Below are 23,829 nucleotides of genomic sequence, written 5' to 3'. Positions count from 1 at the left end.
ATAAAAATTATTGTGGAGAAAAATAGCTATAAAAGATAAAATATAGTTGTTTTCTTCACATGTTCATATGACATCTAAAAAATTAATTCAAATACGTTATCATTTATAATATTTATACTCTTAAGCATAGAATACACGTGCAATGCACGTCTTCGAGAACTAGTATATGTATTGGCAATGTTGAGTAGTAAAAGTCAAAATTATAAATGTAACGGTTGTAACATTAATTGTATCGATTAACTTTTAGCGTAGAAAATAAATTTGGACACAAATAATGTATGCATTTGGACGTATTTTGGGTATGCTCAAAATACCCCCAAAAAAAATTTCAAGGTCAAATTTAGATTAGGTCTCATGTGTATCTCGTGAGTTGGGGTTGATATATATATATGTATATATATATATAAAATAAAATTGACCTGTCGTTTTGTCTTGTAAGCGTATTTCTCATACGTGTGAGATCACTCTCTTTTACTAGATCTTTACAATCTTAATAGAAATCAATTCAATATAAATACAGAGTTATCTTCCTAATCAATGAGAGACTTTATTTCTTTCTTTCACATAAGACACAACAGTGAGAGAGCATAAGAGACTTGGTGGTCGTACTTGAACCTCCTTTCTTATCAATGGTATAAGCACTATTCTATTGTTTCTTGTTCTTTGGGTATCACGTGTGTTTTTTGTTGTAATAGTATTCATTCTTCTGTATGATGTGTAGTGCTCTCACTTTCACATCATTTTGTTGTTATTACTGTTCTTATTTCTATACACCCTTTTTCAAACTATTTGTTTATGCTCTATTTTAAGCCGAAGTGCTATCGTTAACAACATTTCTATCTCTAGAAGGTGGGAGTAAGATCTGTATACACTCTACACTCTTCATATCCAACTTGTAGGATTACAAGCGCTACCCTTAGGATGAGCCCTACCTAATGCAAATTCAGATTAATCAAACTCCAATGCGATACTGAACATCAGATTGGAGAACCCCCATAAAAAATGATAAATTAACTTAATTTAGTAAAATTCAGAAAAGTGCATACATATATTTTATATTCCACCATAGGGCTTAAAGCTGCATTTAGTTCCTGTGGTTGTATCGCCAATCTGCCTTGACAACGTCTGGGGTTCGAATCGCATTTCCTGCTTCTTCTTTTTTTCCTTCTTCTTCTTCACGATCATCTTCTGCAATTCTGCCTTAGATCCGTTAATTCTCACCCGTATTTTGCCCAATTTATCTACAAGTTCGTCATTTTCTACATAAACTACCATGGATCCAGATTTACCTCTTTCTTCTTCCAGCACTAGAAAGGTTTTTTTTTTCACAAATTTCCAAATTTGTTCCATTATCCTACAGATCTCTCTTTTCTGTTACTAAATTATTCATTTTTAACTCTTATTTTACAGGTGAAATTTGCTCCCAAAGGACCTCCCCGTCGAAAGAAGCAAAATCCTGCACAACATAAAAAGTACATTTTTTTTTTTTTTTTTGTGGCATTTACAGTGTATTTTTTAGTACTGATTTTGTTAGTTTTTTTTTTTGTTTTTGTTTTTTGCAGTGAAGCAGATGGAAATGAAGATAGGGATGATAATGAAGCTGCTGAAGCTATTCTGCGCAAAGTCAATGTAAATTCACCCTCCATTTTTCACTTTGTAGTTGTTATTGCTTGCTCCTATGTGTTTATCTAGTTTTATCACAATAATCAAGAGATATTAATATAAGGTTTTTTTAAAAAGAGACAAATAATTATTGTGTTTATCTTTTTGTTTATTTAGTTAGCTTCACTTTGTAGTGTATGTCAAAGCCATGTGCTTCATTATGGATTTCAAATATTTTCCTTTTATGTATATAATATATTATTTTGGAAAATATTTCTTCTAGGAAAACAAGTTATTAAGAGCGAGGAAAATGACTTTAATAGTAAAAGAAGGGAAAAAAAAGTTTCTCAAGTGGCATTCCACATTAGTTGTGTGACCTTCCACCCTCCAACAACACCCCTAGCCCACTTCTCATCATATTTGTCTAGATTATATATAAATACTTTTAGGAATAATATCACTGAACATAAGAAAATAAGTAAGAAACCATCTATTTTTCAAGAGAACGTTTTCCTTCATAGCAAATGCACCCTGTTTTCTCAATCTTAAGACTATTTGGAGTTGGCTATATCAATCCTCATATATCTCTTTCACTCTATTGGGAACACAAACTCTTCCTACCTAAGATTTGCATAGCTAGTAACTCTCTCAAGCCCATATGAGGGGAAAATGTTGCTGTAGGATGATGGTAGTTATAAAGTAGTAATGTTCTTTTGGGAAAATCCAATGAAATATTATATAGGTGTGTCCAAAAATATTAGAGAAAATAAAGGTGGTTTTGAAATTATTTTCGGCGGGGTGGTCCTGTGAATATGAAAAAGGGAAGAAGAAGAAGAGGGGAAGGTTATAATGGGGATTCAAATCAAAATGAATGAAGTTTAGAGTAGAACTGATATCAATAAGTTGACATCATCCCAGAAAAAAATGATATAATGTGAAATACAACTAAGAAATGGGTGATTAAAGTGGAATTATAAGTGAATTTTATATGGCGTCTATTATTTGATTGAGGATATAAGTGAATCAATTTCTTAGTAATTGTGCTCATCCCATCCAAAAGGGTCTTTATGAATGACAAAAAATGTATAACAGAAGAAAGGATGCATACTGAAACATTGCATCATTTAAGTAGTATTTCTATTACAAGTTTACAACTTTAGTCTCCTCATAGTAAGTTGACAAATGACAATAATTATATTTTCTACACAACCATTGACACCCCTTTAATGATAATCCTGGGTCCGCTAGTGTTGACAATAACTATTCTCTTTTGTCTGATCAGGAGCGCTTGACTAGACAGAAACCTAAAACAGAGAAAAAAGGTAAGCTTTCTCTTCTCCTGGAATCACTAATGATGCTTCAGTTTTGTGTCACTCTTCAAGTTTTTATATGAGATGCATCATGATCAATATGTCAAGTGTGCAAGTCTGGCTAGACATATGCACCTTGACAGTTTATTCATCATACTATTAGTTATTGGCAGTTTTCTCATTCCTTATTGTTTATGGTCATCGATGATTATTATTTTTTCTTATGAAAGTGCATTGACATTCAAATGAAAGCTGCAGTTGAGGTTGCGTTTGCTCATGGAGTAGCATCACCAACTTCTACAAAGACTTTTGGGAAGTCTAGGGAACTCACTGTCAATCGGGATAGTACTCTGAAAGACGATGAATCTTGTGATAACATGGACATTGATTCTTTACCTACTTTACCTTCAAGTACTGGACCAGATCTTGCTGAAATGTCAGTCAATAATTCAGATTCTTTACTTAAAAGGAAGAAAGAGTATAAAGAACCTTGGGTAATGGTTTTTCCTGCTATCACATCTCTTTAGGCACCACAATGCCCAAGCCGACATCCATTAATTGACCCTTTTGCTTCTTGATTCTTTGGCAGGATTACCATCATAGCAACTATCCTGTAACCCTTCCTCTGAGAAGACCATATGCTGGAGATCCAGGTATTTCTGAATAAACAGGAACATTTTAAAGAAAAAATAATCTAACTTCCTTTTCCCCTAACAGACTAGTTTGTTTTCCTGTGTGTTGCCCTAAAAGTATGTCAATCATTCAAATTAGAGCTTGTCCCTATAATTTCCATTTCATATTACCATATGAAACTAACTTTTTGTCATTTTACCATAAAGTGTGAATTTATCAAATTGTATATCCACTCCTAGATTTTTTTATAACCAAGAAATTCTCGAGGGCCAATGGCTCACAGTTCGAAACTCGATGAATATTGAGGCTGCCCCTCTACCTTTCTCCACTTAAAAACTAGTTTTTGTCTGCGGCAGGATTCAAACCCGTGATGTGTGCCTAGGCGACATATCATGCATTGTGTTCTTACCACTACCCTAAAGCCCTGGGCCTATCCACTTTTAGACCTTTCTCCACTTTGAATAGAAGAAACTTCAGTTTTTGCTAATGTCAGTGCCTGGTGTAGTACACTTATCTGCCACGTTGTCAGAAGTATTTCTCTTTTTAATACAGTGCTAGTGTCTTTCTCTATGATTTCCGACCATTTGCTGCAATTGGAAGAGCGTAGCTTAGTCCCTCTTGTCAATTGTCGGTTGCTTCTGGGCATGTGACTTGTTTGAGTCATTTATTTAGTGATGAATGATGATAAAGAAAGAAAGTTATTGTGGTTTATGATGCAGCAACTATTGCTTATTTAGTATGAATGATATTGTCTTAAAGAAGATGATATAACTCTCCTGTTCGTTTCTCATGTTGCATGCCATGATTTCGCATTATCATTTATTTGTTCCTGTTTTTTCTGGCTTGTAGAAATTTTAAATGAAGCTGAATTTGGAGAGGCTGCAAAAAATGCTGTGTATGATGAAAATAATATAAATCCTGCTTCAGAGCTTGGCTTACTGGTTGGTATCTGCTCTATGCAGTAAATTCAGAATACAAAATCATATTCATAGAAAAAACAAGAAGTTCTTCCCTTAGATTACTAATATGGATATTTGGTTAACAGGAAAAGAAGGATGATGTGCAGCTTCTTTTTCTTCAGCTTCCTGCTAATTTACCCCTAAGCAAGCTGCAAGCTAGCACAGGAGGTAGAGATACTGCTGTCTGCTTGACGTTGCCAGGGGATAAAAGTGATAAAGCTGCAACATTGTCATCACCTATTCTTAAGGGAAAAGAAGTTGCTGGCAGTGCTCCCAGGCTTCTTGCCAGTGCAAAAGGGAAAGAGATAGCTGACAGCTCTACAATCTCCAGACGACATAATAATACTACAAACAAAGGGTGCAGTTTGCAAGAGTTGCCCGCGGGAAGCATGGGGAAAATGCTGGTTTACAAGAGTGGAGCAATTAAATTGAAGCTTGGAGACATTCTATACGATGTGAGTCACATCTTTTCCTTGCTTTCAAGACAAACTAAAATTTTCAGTTTGATAATAAGCTCTTCTTCTCAGTTTAAAGATATTACACTTCCGTAAGATGGTTAAACTATTAGGACTCCAGAGTATTTACTGTGAACTGTCCATGAATGACCCGAGCTTTAGCATTTTATCATGCAAAGAATCAATTTATTTAGCAGAACAAGCATCACATCTTTTTCCATTTTCTTTCTTCCTTATTTCCACTGAGACTTATGGTTCAAACAATTCTTAAGCTTCATAATGTTTGGTACTTCGGTTAATGAGTCCATTTCATCTACCTCGCATTTGAAGTATGAGCTAGCAAAGTGATCTGTGAAACGGAAGTGGAAAATAGACCTGCAGTTTTTTGCAAATACATTCGTCATAATGTTCAATCATTTTTTTTTGGTCTCGAGCATATACTTATCCATATGCAGTAGCTTGCAATGTGTCTATCAACATGAAACTCCTCTAACATCAAGAAATTACTTGCAGGTTTCTCCTGGTGTAGAATGCTCTTTTTCTCAAGATGTTGTTGCAATCAACACTGCTGAGAAGCAGTGTTGTCAGCTGGGAGAACTCGGAAAACGGGCTGTTGTCACTCCTGATGTTGATTTCCTCCTGAACAATCTGATGTAGTTGAGCTAAGGTCACTTTAATTTGTCAATTTAGAGCAGGGTTTCTGTTGTTAGGGAAACATTTACTTCAATTTCTAGATTTAGAAGATCTTCTGATTTCCTGTATGGAAGATTTGTCTTTAATATCTTGTGAATATCTAAGAACCTTGTGTTGCTCAATAGATTTCCTTAAAGTCTCAGTTGCTAAATGAAAATTGTGTGAGAGATTTGCTTGTAAACTGCCCAAAACTATCAATAACCTAAACAATCATTCATAGTACCATTGCTAGGACTCCTTGATCATCTCCAAACTTCCACTCCCCACTCATCTTGTCCCCATAGTGTTCTTTGATGATACAACAACAACAACATGTCCTGTAATCACACTAAGTGGGGTCTGAAGAGGGTAGAGTGTACGTAGACCTTACTACTATCTCATCATGCAGGTAGAGTCTGTTTGACCTGGCTCTAGTTTTCATGACATGATATGTTGCTAAATATATACTTCTTTTCAGTGTGTTTCTTCTTCTTAACGGTTGTAAGAAAAGGACCATTTCACATCAGCATCACTGCAGAAAGGAAGATGACTCGACACTTACGAGGATTATATGTTATTAGGAGCGGTAAAATTAGCTATGAAATTATGACTAGCCGAGTTTGATTGGATTAATAACTCACTCATTCATTAACTAATCACATTTTAAGTTATTTAAATTTAATTCAACTCGTCCATTTAACACTCTTGTACATGGTGTATTTGATATAGTTCATCACTATGTTGTTGGAGAATTAGCTGTTTTAGCTTTCTTTGTAGTTTTGGCTTTGATTCAATGATTAGAGATATACAGCAGGGCATCAAAATATGATTTGCGACAATTTTAGAAGTCAAATGTTTTAGTTGTAAATGAAAAAACTTATTTAGAAATCCCCTATTCTTAAATTATCTATCTGAATCTCTAATAATAATTATTTTACTTTAAAAATTTAAGACAAAATTAATTATTTTTTCCTTCGTTGTGAATTGTTCTTGAAGACTATAAACACCTTAATAAAATAAATATTTAATGAAGAGAGATTATATTTAAGATACAAAAGAGTATAAAATAAGGGAAAATTACGTGTATAAGCAAATATATACTAGTTAATTACTTAACATAGCTATAGTTTACCTTAATTACAATTCGAGATCTACTTTTAGCTATAATTACACGGCTCAACTTTTTAATTTTGTATAATTCACACGTTTGTATAATTCAGAATTTGTATAACTTTTGTATAATTCGAAATTTGTATAAATGTTTACACTTTTGATGTTTGTAATTGTATAAATTCGTTATTTCGGGTTTATACAAAAATAACTGAATTATACAAATGTACCCGCGAATTATATAAATCCACGAATTATACAAACGAGACAGCTTAAACTGTAGCTACAACCCGTAAATATGCAAACTATAGTTATAGAGCGTAATTAAATTTATTTTAGTGGCTATTTGCGAAAATTCCTCAAATATATTTAAGCTAAGCCAAATGGACCCTAAAACTAGATCGCGCATTATATAACCTATTTTGTGCCTCCAATGAAATTTTCTCTATATCCAAATTTTGAACCCGGACTTTGATTTAAGCAATCCCACCACAATTCCTCCGAATAAACCCGGTTCAAGTCTTTAAAGTAAGAGCGGGCCGTAAACCCAATTTTATTCATGTTCTTCTTCACTTGTTCGATCAATCGACGCCATAGATAGAAAAGAGAAATTTAGTTAAAGCAATGTCAAAATCAAGTGAAGAAGGTGACCGTCCGGCGAATCTATCTCACACATTCAAGTACTTGCTCGGTCAGTGCTTATCTTCTCAGTTTTTCTCTGTTCAATTTTATATTTTTCTTCATATAGTTTTTTGTTGAGTAGTGTGTTATACTTGTAGCTACTCAATTTTTATCAAGGGGAATACCGTTCATATTCAACACTTGGATCGTTCGACACCTAACTGAAGAAGATTATGCGGTAATCTTCTATTTTAATCCTTGTTCTATATCATTTCCGTTTTGCTTTTTTTTTTTTAGTAATTACGAGGTTTCGTGAATTGAATTGAGAATCACGAGGTTTTAGGTTCGAATTCCAACAAAGACAAAAACACTAGGTGATTTTTTCTCATTTGTCCCACCCTTAGTGAACAGAGGCAGCTGATACTTGTTGTTGGTGGGTGGTTATAGGTGTGCGAAAGCTTTCCCGGACACTACAATTATCCTAAAAAATAAATTACTTCTCAATAATTATCGTCTTTCTCTATGGTTAGTGATCCAATTAGAAGTTGTTTCAAAGATTTAAATGACAAATTAGTGAGCATTGGAGTGAAATGAACCCAAGAAAAGTTGAATTAATGTAGAGGATTCAGCTCCTAAGGTGTAGCATTAGCAACAACAACAACAAACCAACTAACCAAGTGTAATTGCACAGGCCTACCTTGTGAAGGCAGAGAAGATTTTTCCAATAGATCCTCAGCTCAAGTATGATATATCAAACTCAAGTACGAAAAGAAAATATAGTAATGAAGAAATTATGCTAAAGATAAGAGATAGCAGTTAATGAATTTGGTGAGCCCTGATCCTTGCTAGTTGATTTCGTTCTCATCTACTTAAGCTTTAGTAGACATAGCTACCCGATATCTGTGCTGGCGTGACATAGAAAGTATACGGTGGAATGGCCAGGGTGCTCAACGTTAATCTTAGCAAAAGAATGAATATAAATTATTCATGTAATTGACCCCAAGTTTGTGATTGAGGCTATGTTGTTTTTTTTGTTTTATGTATATGCATATAGTTTTTTAAGAGCATATTTATCAATAAGTTGGTTTGCAGTTGTTTCGTCTCACTTGTTGTACTCTTCTTGGGGTGAGAATACAACATTTGGAAATATTACTATAGGTAATGATTATCAAAAAAATAATGGAAACTGTTTTTCATTTTGTGGTGTTTCATATTAAATTCGAATAGAATTTTGTGGGCTCTAACAGCCAGGTGATCAAAGCTGAACAAAAGAAAGTATGAATTGGTCATATATTAGAGTTGGTATTTCAGCTATATTTTAAAATAGTATTTAAAGTATGTAATAGTCTGTCAGAGAGATGCCACATTGAGTTTATTTAGGTATTACCACTACTACTGTGCTGTTAATTTGAATTATAAAAAGATAGCAACCTCTGCATCTCCATGGACAGAAAGAAAATAGGGATCTGCCAACTAAAGTAGCTGGATTGGAGAGTGAGAAGAACTCTCTCACCTGTTCTTCTGGAAGGTTTTTGTTGTTTCTTTTCCCTTTGTCTAGTATAAACTTTTGTGGCTGACTGGTTGTAAACTAGAGGTCACAACATTTACATGTACCAAATCGATTAGCCATTATTTCTTTGATTTTTGTGGTGATTTGAGTTCCAGAAGTTGTTTTATCAACTCAGCTGCTTTATTATACTTCTCAACCTGATTTCTTGGTTTTATGTACAGGAAAGTGTCTAACATCTTGTTGGTAAATCATGCAGTTGTATGCTGTACAATTTCACTTGTTCATTACTTGTGTGCTTTTTCTTAGTCGAGAGGGCTTCAGACGAGCATGCATGAGGGCAGACATTTATAGGTACTATTGGACATTTACTATGATGCTACATTTAGGTTTGTTGTTCGCATTTCATTTCACAACTTCTTTTAGCTTCAATAGAGTAAAAATATCAATCAGTGGAAACATGTCACAACTGTGTCTCATTATTGAGATTAAAGAGTTCACTATTTATCTCATGCAGTAAGATATATTTTTCTTCAAGTTGTCATGGTCATAGTTAATAAGACGGGTTTTTATACTTTTGTTGTGGCTGTTTTATGTGATTCACATCATACCTAATGATGCTTGTTATTTTTAACTTCTTTTAGGAAGACGTATTTATTTGTACTTAATTAAAATAACTAGGCAGGTGTATCATCAAGGATTTTCATTTACTCTGCAAAGAGCTCAGAAGGTCTGTAAAATCATCCACTTTTGTATTTTCGGATTTTCCTAAATTCTCCACAAAATCCACTGCTTTTCTCAGCATCGACATAAAAATGTAAAAAGCCCTGTGTGGTGAAAGACTAATATTTTTTTTTTGAGAATGGTAACAGTTAGTCTATATATCCACTGGTACACTACATCAAAATATGTAGTCCCCCTTCTAAAGTACATCTTGAACATCTATTTGTTGTTCCTATGAATAGTCTAAAGCGTCAAAAATATCTTCTGTTTGAGCTATTAATTTATGTCTACACCAAAAATAAAACAGAGCTAAACAATTCATTTTGAACTCCTGGAAGATGCTCTGCTTGTCTTCAAAACATCTCTTATTTCTTTCTTTCCACACTGTCCACGAAGTGCATGCAAGGACAATCTTCCATCTTCCTTCCTCTTTGGATGCATTGCCATCCTTGTTCCAGCATTTTAGCTATCCTTTTATGTTCCCTTGCCTCACCCACTTAGTCCTCCACAGATAAATGAGTATCTTCCGCAACTGGTCTGTCCGAACTTCCTTCAGTATCTTTGTGATATCCCCCGTTAGCTTTGTTTCCTCCAGACACACTACATCAGATTTCCATGTATGTAGAATCTTTCTGATTAGCCTCCTCTTTCTGCCACAGTTTAGCCCCCTAACATTCCAAGGCACTCTTTCCAACTTCATTGATCTTTTATTGCCAGGTATCCCCCCCTACTTCTTGAGCCATAACTACAGAATTTGGCATCAAGCTCTAATCATTTCAGTTCATTCACCCCCTTCTTTTTTACAATGGCTTGCTCCCCCTTGTTCATCCGATTGTTGTTGTCCATCTTCATAAATAATTTTTTGGCCTTCTCATCGCACCCTTTAAGATCTACACCCAATTCAGCGCTTAGTTTGATGATTTGTTGTTGAATCCATTCTGAAGTGTTGGTGTCTTGAACAACCTCCTCAACTGGTAATTTCATTTTCAAAGGAATTACATCTTCTTCGATGCAATTTGCTGCTTCATCATCTTCTTCGATGAAAGACTAATATTTTTGTGACAACATGGATAAGTATGTGAAAATATTTTTAGAGGTCTTTGACACAGACGAGAGCAGATAGGTTGGCTAAGGTTTTGAGTTCTCAGAACAAATATGCGAGGAAGGGAAAGAGGATACAATATTTTGGGAAACCATATGTCAGTTTTTTGACTGTTTAGATGGCTCTCCTAATATCAACTCCAAATAGCTCACAGATCCTAAAATTGAGCAAATAGAGGGTTTATTTACCTGGTTTGACATGACCAGGGAAATGAAACCAAACCAGGGAAATAAAAAAAAAAATGCCCCCAAAAAAAGCAGGTTAATTTCCCTGGTTTGACATTGTGATGAGTACATGAAGGTAATTTTTCCTTTGGTTTCTGCCATTTTATATACTGCTTTGTGAATTGCATTGCAAATATCTTTTTTGGTTATGCGTTTAATGTTTAAGGATGTTACTGTGTTTAAATTGCAGTGGTGGATCATCAGGGAGAGGAAATGCAGCAAAACTCTTGAAAGTAGCATGGATGACTCTCCCTTTGGGAATAATTATTACATTTGCAGGATGTATTTTTGTTTTATGGTGGCAAGAACTAAGTTATTCTAGTCAATTTGCACAGGCTATATGGATAAATGGTGAGCTTAAACTTTGATATAATCTTTTAAAGCATTGTGTTTTGTGCTAATTCTACAAGCTGCTTATCAATGTGATCCAGGAAATTTCAGCTTTCCATGGTTACTCATCTCAGAAAAAAAAATTGATTATGTTTTCATGGTTGCATCTTTTTTTGGCTTTTGAACACTCACTGGTGAGAGTTTGGATCTAGACCCTTCTGAAATCGTTATTCATTGGGTGTGTGCATTTTTTTCAACCAGTTCATTGGCTGTATGTCTTTGGTTTCGATGTGATTTTAATGTCATCCTGACCTGCTTAGAACTGTTTCTTCTGCCTGCATCTGGTTGGAGGTTTGAGACTTGATAGTAGCATTATCAGACCGATGGCCTTCCCCAGAAGTTGATTTTGTGATTTTTGGTAACTGAAAATTCTGTTGTTTGACATTTTTATTTTATTTGGAATTTTATTTCCACCGAGCAGGTTTTGCATGTATACTGGAGCTACTGGCTGAACCCTTTTACATCTTATCTCAGAATTTGCTTCTCCTCAAGTTGCGACTGGTAGTTGAAAGTGTAGCTACCCTTTCACGTTGTATAACTACTTACATCCTCATTGTAAATCTACCTGGCATGGTAAACAACAACATCTGCATTATTTACTCTTTTAGTTGTTTGTTTTAATGTATCTTTATTTACTAAGTTTAAGCAAGTTTACTGTTAGCTTCTTTTAATCATGTTCATTTGTAACATGAATTACTGTCTTAAATTGTTTATGCAAAAGATGGACTGTGTTGTTGCTCAATGGCTTAGATGCATAGTGTACCTGTTCAGGATTGAAGATTAGAATTTCTTACTTTCAGGAGAAAGCAATTGTATTTGCCTTGTCACAAGTCGCATTTGGAGCTTGTGTGTTCTTTGGCTACTGGGGCTACTTTCTTCTTTTTCACGTGTATAGCGGTTCTGATCTCTTCCCTTTTAGGTAAGAGTTCTAATATTTCATCATCCTCTCTATTGGCTCACATATATGTTATACATTTCATATTTTCTTGATAAATGATGATTTTTTTCCACACAAAGTAAGGCACAAGGGCGGTGCTTATAGAAAAATTACAGACGAAGTACGGAATCACCTAGAGAGAGAGAGAGAGAGGAAGATGTGAGCAGACACACGTAATGCATCTGTATTGGTCCTAAAGAAAACAAGTGAAGTTTTTTTATGAGAATAGATCTTCTTCCTTCTTTTCTTCTTTTCTTCTTTTCCCCTCTTCAGAAGTAGGGGTGGTTGGGAATGTCGCTGCAATAAATATGAAGGAATAATTGGAAGCCTTCCATAACCCTATTCCTGACCTAGTTGTAACTGACACTTGGTGCTTTAACTTGAACTAGCAAACCTTCTAATCTTTTCTTTCTATTCTATCAAGCAGTTCAACATGTAAAACCAAAAGAAAATGTCTTTCTTAAAGTTTAGAGAGACATATTCTGAAAACATTTAGCATAATCCATCTATAAAATCAAATATCTGAAAGAAAACATGATTACATCTGAACTCTAAATCGTTGACTCAACTACATCTATGAAGTCTCTAAAGAATATGGGTGGATTGCTCAGAACATAGCTCACCAGCTAATCCTCAAGTAAAATAAATAGAAGTAAAAGTTGAAGTCAAATGCAATGAACTCCATAGTCTGGAATGGACCTTACCAAGAATCTGTTGGAATGGGAGGAGCAACTAACTTGTAGTCTGCCCGTCTAAATAATTTGTGCCTATATTGACATAAATCAATGTAGGTTCCAAGAAAACAAAGGAACGTCTGTACAGCACAAATGCACAATGGTGCTCGGTGAGTAAAAAAATCTCCCACTATTGCTGAAACAAGACTCTGAAAGAAGTATGAATGCATGACATGGTATAATTCTAAAAAAAAGCTTCTCATGAAGAATTGAGTTGAACAACTCATATTTTGTTCTGTTGTACTTACTTTCTTTTTATGAAAATCTCTCTTTCTTGCTTTTCTGGGGAGTATCAAGGATTCTGACATATTTCTTGTTCTGTATAAATCAAGGACGATCCTAACCTGATTGTCTAGGCTCTATCCTTGTTGGTGACACACAATTCAAGATTCTAACATGCTCGCATTGTTATGCTTTCTAGGCGCTATGCTTTGTAGTGTCTGGATTAGATAGACACTATTCACCTACTAAGTCACGAGTAGTTCCGAGGTATCATAACCCACCGAAGGCTACTAATCTCTCTCAGAGATCTAGGGACTCTAAAAACTTGTTTTGAACAGTTCTATAATCATGTAATTCAAGTCGACATTATTTGTTCTTAATTCTTATCAAACTAGTCCTATCAAATCATATGAAAGAAAAACTTCATCATTTTATAATATCTGAGAATGTATGCAAGTCATGAAATGCAATGATGGAACCGTTACTTGGACGAATAAACAGGATAATCATCTAAACACTTTTCTGCAATTCTAATGAATAATGTGAGCCCGCTCGCTCCAATCTAAATCCACATTAACGCTCTATACAATTTAACAACAATATGTGACATGATTTTTGTAAGACAACTATAGTAAAAGCATTGTCTCAATTCTCAACTCTCCTCGCTTCCTTCCATTTTAGCTCAACCATTTACTCCACCCTGAATGACTCAATTCACCAAATCACTTATACACAATCAAAAGAATCAATTCTAACGTTTCTTGCTTTTCCCAATTTAGAAACCCTTGGCTGGATTTTCTACGTTTTGAGTGTTCATAGTCATCCTAGGTTTTCATGGTGGTTCCTACAAACAAATTCTATAACTAGTATTTTTCTAAGAATCATAGTAGAAGTTGGGTTGCAAAGTTCTCAATTGAATCCTAACTTGTTCCTGTATGCTTGTTGGGTATCTAGTTCAAGATGAAGCCCTGTTCGAATCATTGTTTGAGAGCAGTTATTTAACTTCAAGCGATTTAGAAACTTACCTTTGGTAGTAGGAGAAACCTTGGATGACTTGGGGTCGAGAGAAAATGTCCTGTATTTAAAAGAATGGAACCAACTTCTTTCTTCCCATTCTTTTTTATACTTAAACCTGCACCAGCCTGCATCGTGACTCGCAAGCCACACTTCTGCGATGCAGTGCAAATCTGTACTGCAATTGACAGTGTCTCTGTTTAGCGTGTGCTGCAATGGCAAATCTGTGCTGCATTTAGCTGAAGTATGTTGTTCATTAAATTGCGCATAACTTTATCTGTGTAACTTCAAGTGATGAACAGTTTGAAGCATTCAGGCTAAAATTCAAGGACTACTACTTTGCTTTATGAACCATGTTCCTACACCTTTGTGTGGGTCCATGTACCTCTGATTCACTTCAATAACTTCATTTATGTTCGAAATTGGTCCCAAATTAATCTAGAAACTTGTGGGGCTTTACAAAGCCTGCCTTTGGTTTGGAGTAATCAGTTGTTAAACTTTGTTAACAAAATTTCTCTGCCCTTTCCTTTTATGTTGACAGTTCTATTGGAATGTTTGTTCTCTACCATTATTTTAGTTGACAGTTAATATCCTTTTAGTGTAGGAAGTGGAGGCATTGATGAGCAACTTTCAAAAATGTGTATGTTGTTTACCTTCCAATCTTTCCGCAAGTTGATTCTTCAAGAAGGAGAAAAATTGGTTCTTGTATGGTTGGACACACCATATAACCAAGCAGTATATGGGCTTGTAGATAAACTAGGTATTTTAGTTAGTTATTCTGGCTCCTACTTACCGCGTTTCTTAAGATAGCAGCATATTTTGCTTAAATGTGTCATTTTTACCGGATACAAAATTGATTTTTCAGGCAGCTTAGTGGTTAGGCTGGTGTTTCTCCCATTTGAGGAAAGTTCATATGCTACATTTGCAAGGTCTGCATCAGGTTTATCTCGCCTTCCTTTTAGGACTCTGGCTGATCGTAATCATCTTATTTTCTCAATTTCTTTGTTCACCTAAATAATTGTTACCTTTGTGAGTAATGCTAATTTGTTTTCGAAAGGAGGGAGGGGCAAGGAGAGAGAAGTTCATCAATTTACTTCCTTAGTAGGATTATTCCTCATAAATTATGACACAATTACAAGAGAAGTAAAAGAGATATAATTCCTCCTTCAATCTAGATTTGAGAGGTTAGATAACCCACTTTTACTTACCAAAAGGGAAATGACAAATAATCATCCTCCTACCTATCACTTTTTGCCAAACAGAACCTGTTCTTAACAGGATTGTTGATTGGCTTCTAAGGAAGTTCAAGACAAGACACAGATAGAATAGTGGTTCCTCAAGTGATGCCATGCCCATTAAAAAACTTTTATTCAGTTAAACCACAGTTATACTGGTATTTACTAGTTGTCAGCATGTCTTACATTTCGATTATGAACAGAAGCTAAGAAATAGAAAATGAGCTTATCTTTTTCTTTAACCTTAAGTCCTTAACCACCTAAATGAACTATTTTTTATTATTATTTTCTGATGCTACTTGGTCTATTTATTTCTTTGACAGGATTTTGCCTGATCTATTACTTCTATGAACCCAATGATCTTTTAACATCAATTGTATCCTGCACTTGTCAGACTAACTCTTCCAGTATCTTCAGTACTACCTAAGTACTGTTTTTGGATATAATACACAGTTACTTTTCTAAAAAAAGTCTTAATCTATTCAAACAACTGGTATTAGAGAGGAAGTGCCTTTGATAGCAAAAGGCAAAATGCCATCTTTTCCCCTTGTTTTTCCAAGCTTCTTTGAATTGATGATAGAAATAACACTGTGTTTTCCTAGAGTTCTGATTAGTGCACCAAAACCCAATGAGTAGTTCCATCCATGACTTACAGCTTGATATCCAAACTTGCAACTGTTGGAGTCTCACATCCGTGGGATAAGGGGTCCTTGGTCTCCTTATATAGTCTTGGATAATCCTCCCCTCATGAGCTAGCCTTGGGGTTAAGTCATGATCTAGCTTTGGGGTTAAATTAGGTCCAAGGTCCATTTCTTTAACATGGTATCAGAGTCAGGCCCATCACAAATTAGTTTATCCAATGTTGGGCCCCCCAGTCTTGGGGGTTGAAGTCCCACATCAGTGGGATAAAGGGTCCTTGGTCTTCTTATATGGTCTTGGATAATCTCTTCATGAGCTAGCTTTTAGGGTTGAGTTAGGCCCAAGGTCCTTTTCTTTAACAACTATCATTTACACAATCTCATTTCTGATATTGCATTTTTGGTGTTTGTCACTACTGCAAAGCTATAATAATAAAATAAACTTAATGCCAATTCTGTTCTGTTCATTCAATTTGAAGTGGCAATTTGATACCTAAACTGTTTTACTGTTTTGACAGGTGAACAGACACAGAAGCAAAAGAAACTGGGAAAAAGTTTGACCGAGGCATTGAAACTTGTTTTACTAATAGGTGACTCTGACATTCTTTCATAACAGAACTTGCTTCAATATTACTTCAAAAGAAATATATCTTTAAAATTTTCTTTCTATAAAGCTAGACTAGTGGTTACCTACTTCTACTAATATCCTACTGGGTCATAAAATTAGGAACTTGTTACTGAATGAGTAAAATAAGAAATGAATGTTCATCTTCTAGTAGTTGAGCCAAGTCCTCCTCTTTTCAGACCTGTTATCTTAGCAAACATTGGTTGAAATTCTCAGATCCAGTTTTACCAATGATGTCGTTTTTTTGGAACTTATTCTACTGTTAAACATTCTGGGTGCTGATCATTGACCTTCTGACAACTTATACATTATGGGATATATTTTCTTACAGGAATTAACCTTGTTTTTCGAATGTGAGAACTATGTGAAGTCACTATTATGTCCTCTCTTTGTCTTATTAATTACTGTTCTTTACACAATCCTGTATGATATGAGCAGAAAACAGTGGAACATTTCTCCGTTTTGCATCATATGGGCGATCTGGAAAGAGAAATATGAGGTGTTTGAAGGACAAGTTATATAAAGTAAAGCATATTACTTGGCCACCTTATTTATTCAAACAGAGAGATTTTAATTAATTGACAATTTTTATGAATTAATTAAATGTGTGCCCTAATTACCGAAGTAACCTTTTGCACGAGTGGAATGGACTACTAAATCCTGAAGCTAATAAAGACCTGAATTGAAATTAGGAGAACTTGTATTTTGGGCAATGTCTACTGTGGTGACAATTCACAATCTACCTTTGAAAAAAGTACTTGAAAGCCTTAAAAGATAGAGGCTTATGTACATTGTACTCAGCATTTGGGATGTTATGACCCTTTTTTGGGGGGGATAAAGAAGGGATGTTATGACTTACCTAAGACTTTGAAAGGTCTAGCAAACTGGTTTTCTGGCTGCCATTGAAATGAGAAGTTTCAATATATGTTCTTTAAACTTGTTTTTCCTTGGGCATTTTGCTTGGGTGTGTCAGCATCATTGCCCCATGCTTCACTTTTTTTTCTTCATAAATATGCTTCAAATAATAAACTGACACACAATATGTTTCACTCTCTGCTTGTATTCATTACATAGAAAAATCTTGGTGAATTTTTATTTCATTTTAGCTATTAGGTGCATAAAACAAATTGAGACTCCAAATAGCTAACCATCATTCTCAAAACTGCTTTTCTTGTAGGTTTGGTAGTCATGGCCTTTGGCCCTAGTTATTCCTACTCTCTCATTAGGTTGCTGTATGGTCGCAAGTGGAGTGATGGAGAAGCCTCAACAGCTCTACGATACTATTGCCTCTATGTAATTCTGTTGGCCATGAATGGTAAGATCATGTTTGGTTTTCATAATAGTAAACATTTATAATCTCTGAACAAAGCAATTATTGAATAATTAGTTTAAAAATAATGACTTCCATGAAAATCTTATGCTGTTATCACTTAACAATGTTTTCTCATATAATAACTAAACCCAATTCAGATTAATGAAACAAATCCGATAGGAATACTAATTAAATAAGTTTAAATGGTTCCAAATAAACCAAGTCTCTCCTTTTTTAGAGTGATCCATGAAAAATTCTACTTAAGAGTTTAGACAGAAAAGGACCTTTCGGGGTGGCCCAATGGTTTGGGCTTGGGACTTCCATGTTGGAGGTCTCAAGTTCGAAACCCCCTCCCTCCTATTCGAGGCCGGATGGCCGTGCCCCACAAGCACCCAACCTTCCTTTTGCTCTTCCTTCGGTTTGCCTCCACGAACGCACCACTTAGGAGCCTTACTCATATTCCAAAGGCGCTACTTCAATTCAAGCGCAAACCCCCCCTTCTATTGCATAACTTAAAAAAGTTTGAAACCCCCTAATAGTGAAAGCAAGGGTTTTGCCTTCTAGGTCAAACTCATTGTATCAGGCTTGCCTAGTGCGGGTTACATCTCTTATGTGGTTTGCGAGCTATTGCATAAGAGTGGGGGTTTTACCTTGTGCGGCACCCACAGGGTAGCGGCGGTGGGTTTCCCTTGTCATCACAAGAGTTTAGACAGAAAAGGAAAGAATGATTGTTTGAGTAGCCATTTTTACTATATGGTTCATTTGTATTATCATGAGGTAATTTCACTAGGTCCTGATGGGGCTACTAACCATGATCTAGACTCAAAAGGTTCGTTCTTAATTTTATAGTGAGTAAGGCAAAGTGATTCGTCCTTCCATATCCTGATATTGTGACTTAAAATGAAAAGCTTTTGATCATGAAATATTGCGGGCTTTTGACTTCTTCTCAATTATGTAGATTTTAGAAGTGGGCCTCAGCCCGTGGATTGGAGCTGTTTAATAATAATTAATAACCTTGGACCTCTTAATCTGTCAAATGTGATACTTGGCACCTAATCAACCTGAAGTTCTCAGAAAATGTCAAAACATTGCATAAAAACTAGTTTATTTTTTAATAACTGGATTATCTTATGAAGCAAGAAGCACGGTATATGATTATAATTAAGCAGGTCCTATGAAACTTCAAATCTAGTAAATAATGATATCGAAACAGAGCTGTTTGTATATGGGAAATAAGGTTGTGAAGATTGGAATTCCCAACTTTGTTTTCTATTTTGATGCATTTGAGTTTGTAATTTAATTGTACCGCAGCAGCTTCCATGTCAGAAATTACTTGAGAGTTCTGTTCATGTTAGAAATTTCTGTGAGTGAGGCAGTTCTTCACCTTTCTGATAAGTTTTGAAAAGCATGCTGTTAACTGGAGGTTATAAAATAAAAACATGCTCTTAACTGGAATCTGGCCAAGTTCATTCGTGAGTAATTTTGTTGTTCATTCTTGTTGAACTGCTGCAAACTTGATGCATGCCTTTTAAATTGGTGACTTTTATTGTACCTTTTGGTAGAGATGGAACTAATAGCAAGTTTCTTTTGTCTTATTAAATTATGTGAATCTTTTCAGGTAGAAGGCTACACTGTTAGAGAGTCTACAGCTTTAGTTATTTAATTAATTATGACGTGCTAGCCTGATAATTTTTATAGGACCAAGCATGTGAATATACTTTTCAGTATGGATGATAGTGGCACTTGAACTCACTATACCATGTGAAATTGTGTGAAATGTGAATCACCTCATCTGAAAACTTTTATTGTTACAGAGGAGACATTTTAATTTATTTAGTCATGTCTTAACATGCTTAAATCCCTTTAGACGGACTCCTCTTTTGTATGGTGCGTGGAGAGTTCGAGAACTTGCTTATTGTACATTTGCTCAGCCTGAATAACGATTTGGTGATTTTTCCTCTGCGTGATACTTTAAGTTCGTTTGTATTTTTCGGATCCTATATAAATGGGTAGCTTCATGAAGCCATGCCTTACCCAGCCAATCATCTTGTTGGAGATGAATTTGGTATATTTTAGGAATAGGCCATCTTTTGTGCTTTTGTCCCTAAGCATCAGATGTCATGTACCAATGAGGACAGGACACAGTTCAGTGTTGTCAAAGGCGTGCTTAAGGCCTGAAACGAGGCTCAAAACATGTTGAGCGCTTCGCCTCGCTTAATATGCGCTTTAATGTCGTCATCAAGGCTCTAAGACATACTTTTCCTTGCCAATGAGCCCTTCCTAAAGGGGTTGCACTAAACAATTGAAATATCAGTTTATCATAATATTTTCAATTTCGTTGTCCATATATTTGTTGTTCGTGCTTATAATTATTTATCTTGGAGTAAACATGTATTTGTAATTTTTTTCCATTTGCGTCTTTTCTCATTAAAACCCAAGCTTTATTTGCATAGACCTTAGAGCTTTTTTGCATTTTTCACTTTTGATAACACTGGCAGAGTCTTCCTGCATCTTTCAGCTAAAATACAGTATATACATGTATGATACGAACAAAAGATCCCGATATCTGTGATCTTTTCCGTACTTGTTCTTAAGTTCTTATCAATCCAGAAGAACTCCAGAAGTCGTTGCAGTGCATTGCAGCTAGTACTATGCTAATACGGCATTGTTACCAATTGCCTTTATGAATTATTGTTGGAGGTTTTAGCTTTTTTTCCATACAAATTTTTGTTTTATTAATTCGATCATTTATGAATCAGTTTATTCCTTTTACATTTTTCTGATAAGGCTGCTTTAAATAACTGTTAAAAGCTTGTTTATTCTATTTCAAGTAGCTGAAATCTACAATCAGGTGTGTTCTCTTCTGCTGTAACCTGCGTCATTAATTGGAATGATGTGACCTAAAGATTTTTCCACTAATTTGCTCTGTGTTTGTCTTCAGCTTGTGAAGATGATATGTTGAATTTACCCTGGTGACTAGTCTACAGATCTATTGTGAATCCTGTTGACTTTTTCTCTGTCTTTGGTGCAGGAACATCAGAAGCATTTTTGCATGCGGTCGCAAATGAGATTCAACTCAAGCGCTCAAATGATTCCTTGCTTGTATTCTCATTGATTTATCTGGTGTTGAATGTTTCTCTTATACATTCAGCTGGTGCGATTGGGTTGATTTTAGCTAATTCTTTGAGTATCCTTTCATGACATATTAAAGTTCTATATTTTTCTTTTATGGAACTTTGAAGTGTTTGCTTTTGTTCTAAAAAAAATGATGATCATTGTTCTCACCATATAGCTTGGTTCAGAAATAAGGCAAGGTCTTGCAGTTTGGTGTTGTCTTGACGATAGTAAACATGTTGCAACCATACTTAGGGTTGCATATTTTATTTTCAGCATCTTTCACGTTACAAGGTCATAATCAATCATTTTATGAAAGAACTATTTTCAGGAACACTTCTAATATGTAGAAGTAGGCTAAATAAAGCATGTTTTTCACTATGGTGATGTCAGGAAGCTTTATATGCATGAGGAGAAGGTAGGGTTTACCTGATGATTGCTATTGTGTTTTGGAGTTAGTAAGAAAGGTGCAGCTGTAGTAGTGTTGCAAACATTTTTAATAGTATCATTCTGGCTGACTGCTTAAACTGAAATGGCTATCTGCAAGTTTGTCAAGGTAACAAGCACGTGTTGGCACCCTTTTCACAAGTACAGGAACTTGCTAATAGTGAAATAGTTTCTAATGTGATTTGTGCTTACTCTCCTATTGCACTTGCATCTGTATACAGAACTGGAAGCCCATGAGTGGCTCACTAAATGGTTGGAAGTGCGAAACATGTTGTAGGTTGTCCTTAAGGACATCTAAAATTTGTAGCCACTAGTTCCTTGACTTTTAAAAGATATGGCTCTTAGGATCACTTACTCAGCAGTATTCATCAGGAACTATTTCCAGGTATTTTTCCGGATGCTTGTGATTTTTGGATGTGTAAAGATTTGAGAAGTCAGTATTTCCTTGGATTCTGACGATGATATATTCTTCGGATTTTTTTCAGGATTCGTCCTCATTTTCCTTTCGCAGATGCCTGCCTTCTGGTTGGACCTTTCTACTTTTTTCTGGAATAGTCACTCTAGTTTCAGAAAAGATATTTCTGGATCCGGATGACTTCTGGAGAACATTTAGCATTCACTTCTTAGTGGGCATAACCAGTTTCATGCTAGCAGCCTTTATCATGTAAGTAGAAGATTTGAATCTCTGTATACCCATGAAGTATTTGAAACTTGTCTAGGTTATTTGTAAAGCACTCTCAACTCCCTCCCAGGTGACCTTTCAGCCTTTCATTTCTTGACTTCCTCTCTCTCTCTCATACACTTACGAAAATGTGCGCACTCACATACATATATATTTTTTCTTTTCAGAAGGGATTGTTGGGAGCTTATGAATATTGTTAAGTTGTCCTACATTGGTTTGGCAGATGAGTTGTTTGTCTCCTTATATAATTTGGGATAATCCTCACTTCATGAGTTAGGATCAAGGTCCATTTCTTAACATGGTATCAGAGCCAAAACCGTCCCTATTATTATGTGTCCCATTGTTGGCCCCCATATTATGTTGACCACACACCAGTTTGCAGGTCTGGCCATGTGCCGGGAGGGTGTGTGTGTATTAAATTGTCCTGCATTGGTTGTGTTGTTATCTTGTATGGTCTTGGGCAATTCTCACCTTTTGAGCTAGTTTTTGTTGTTGAATTAAGCCAAAGGTTCATTTCTTTGCAAAAATGACTGTTAAACGACTTTGGCGGAACTAACATTTTGTAGTCTAATGCACTGTGGACTAGAAGTGTGGTAAAGTGTAAACTAGGCTTAAAGACAACATCAAAACTTAACTGTTATTATTTGAAAGTCCTTTAAGTAAATTGTATTCTGAAAGTATTGTGTGTATATTCGTGAGTCTTATCTATCTTAATCTTCAGCTATCGTCGCGAGAGGACCTTTATCAATAATATCATACGTTTCCGGGAGCATGCTGACTGAAGAAGAAAGTCCCACTCCAGTGAGGATTTATTTCACCAAATCTTTAATACTCAAAATTCTGTTATGTTTTGAAGTTTGACGTTCACCTAAACAGATGCCTCTCGATGCAGGTCAAAGCAAGAACCTTATTATCAATTATTTTATGGAAAACAAGATAGCATTTAGATCTTCAATGCATATCGACAATTCTTTGTTGTATCTCAAAGCCAAAGTCATAATTTTACTAGGTATGAAGGAACTCTCTTTGATGTTTCCATGAACTGGTTCATGTTCCTTCTAGTTTGGCCATAATATTTGCTTGATGCTGCAAGCATGCGTATTTGCTTGTCAGGTTTCCATATTGAATCCAAGTGGTGTTGGCATCTCAGAATTGTACTTTGTTCAAATCAATGACCTGAATTTTCCAATTGTAATGAGAAAGTTACCTATTAAGAGACCACATCCTTTTTAGAACTATTAAAAGACATCAAAATTATACGATGTTACTGAAGATCACTAATTAATTTGTTTGGTTTACAATGTTCTTTTTCTGTTTATTTTCAATTTCCAGAGGTGGGTTGTTGTCTGATTCTGGTCTTCACTTGGCAAGATGCCTACTTAATTACACTTCCGATGGCATTAAGCAAGTTCCTTCTTCTTACCATCTCCTTTTTGTAAGTTCTACAGTTTGATGCCTGCAGCATTCCTAGATCAATCAGGATCAAGAACAGATGATGATATAAAGTGATTGAACGTCTCATTGCTAAGTATATAATGCATTTACAACTTAGCGATTGCTA

The 23,829-nt window shown here is 35.3% G+C and overlaps 2 protein-coding genes across 4 annotated transcripts; both read left to right on the top strand.

Annotated features, from left to right (window-relative positions):
- Positions 1-1,149: 1,149 nt before the first annotated feature.
- Positions 1,150-5,774, top strand: LOC125831040 (uncharacterized). Of its 2 annotated transcripts, none has more exons than XM_049510232.1 (10): positions 1,150-1,236; positions 1,272-1,315; positions 1,411-1,472; positions 1,563-1,629; positions 2,885-2,924; positions 3,171-3,406; positions 3,502-3,565; positions 4,395-4,486; positions 4,591-4,959; positions 5,473-5,774. In XM_049510232.1, exons 2-10 carry the CDS (start codon positions 1,274-1,276, stop codon positions 5,614-5,616), a joined length of 1,116 nt encoding a protein of 371 aa, XP_049366189.1. In that variant the 5' UTR covers positions 1,150-1,236; positions 1,272-1,273; the 3' UTR covers positions 5,617-5,774. The 2 variants fall into 2 exon arrangements, with proteins under 2 accessions (XP_049366189.1, XP_049366188.1); XM_049510231.1 differs by having other exon boundaries at positions 3,165-3,406.
- A 1,509-nt stretch (positions 5,775-7,283) lies between these two features.
- Positions 7,284-23,069, top strand: LOC125831039 (uncharacterized). 2 transcript variants are annotated; one of them, XM_049510228.1, is made up of 14 exons: positions 7,284-7,432; positions 7,521-7,600; positions 9,129-9,223; positions 11,109-11,269; positions 11,730-11,881; positions 12,109-12,227; positions 14,815-14,975; positions 15,081-15,155; positions 16,607-16,678; positions 17,891-18,028; positions 21,057-21,212; positions 21,919-21,971; positions 22,072-22,250; positions 22,990-23,069. In XM_049510228.1, exons 1-14 carry the CDS (start codon positions 7,366-7,368, stop codon positions 23,048-23,050), a joined length of 1,569 nt encoding a protein of 522 aa, XP_049366185.1. In that variant the 5' UTR covers positions 7,284-7,365; the 3' UTR covers positions 23,051-23,069. The 2 variants fall into 2 exon arrangements, with proteins under 2 accessions (XP_049366185.1, XP_049366187.1); XM_049510230.1 differs by lacking the exon at positions 9,129-9,223 and having other exon boundaries at positions 7,415-7,432.
- Positions 23,070-23,829: the final 760 nt, after the last annotated feature.

The sequence above is a fragment of the Solanum verrucosum genome, unplaced genomic scaffold, assembly GCF_900185275.1.
Source record: "Solanum verrucosum unplaced genomic scaffold, falcon-dt-bn FXZP01000049.1, whole genome shotgun sequence".
In the NCBI taxonomy this organism is placed as follows: domain Eukaryota; kingdom Viridiplantae; phylum Streptophyta; class Magnoliopsida; order Solanales; family Solanaceae; genus Solanum; species Solanum verrucosum.
The sequence above is the reverse complement of the archived record's forward strand: the minus strand, read 5'-3'. Positions and strand labels throughout refer to the sequence as shown.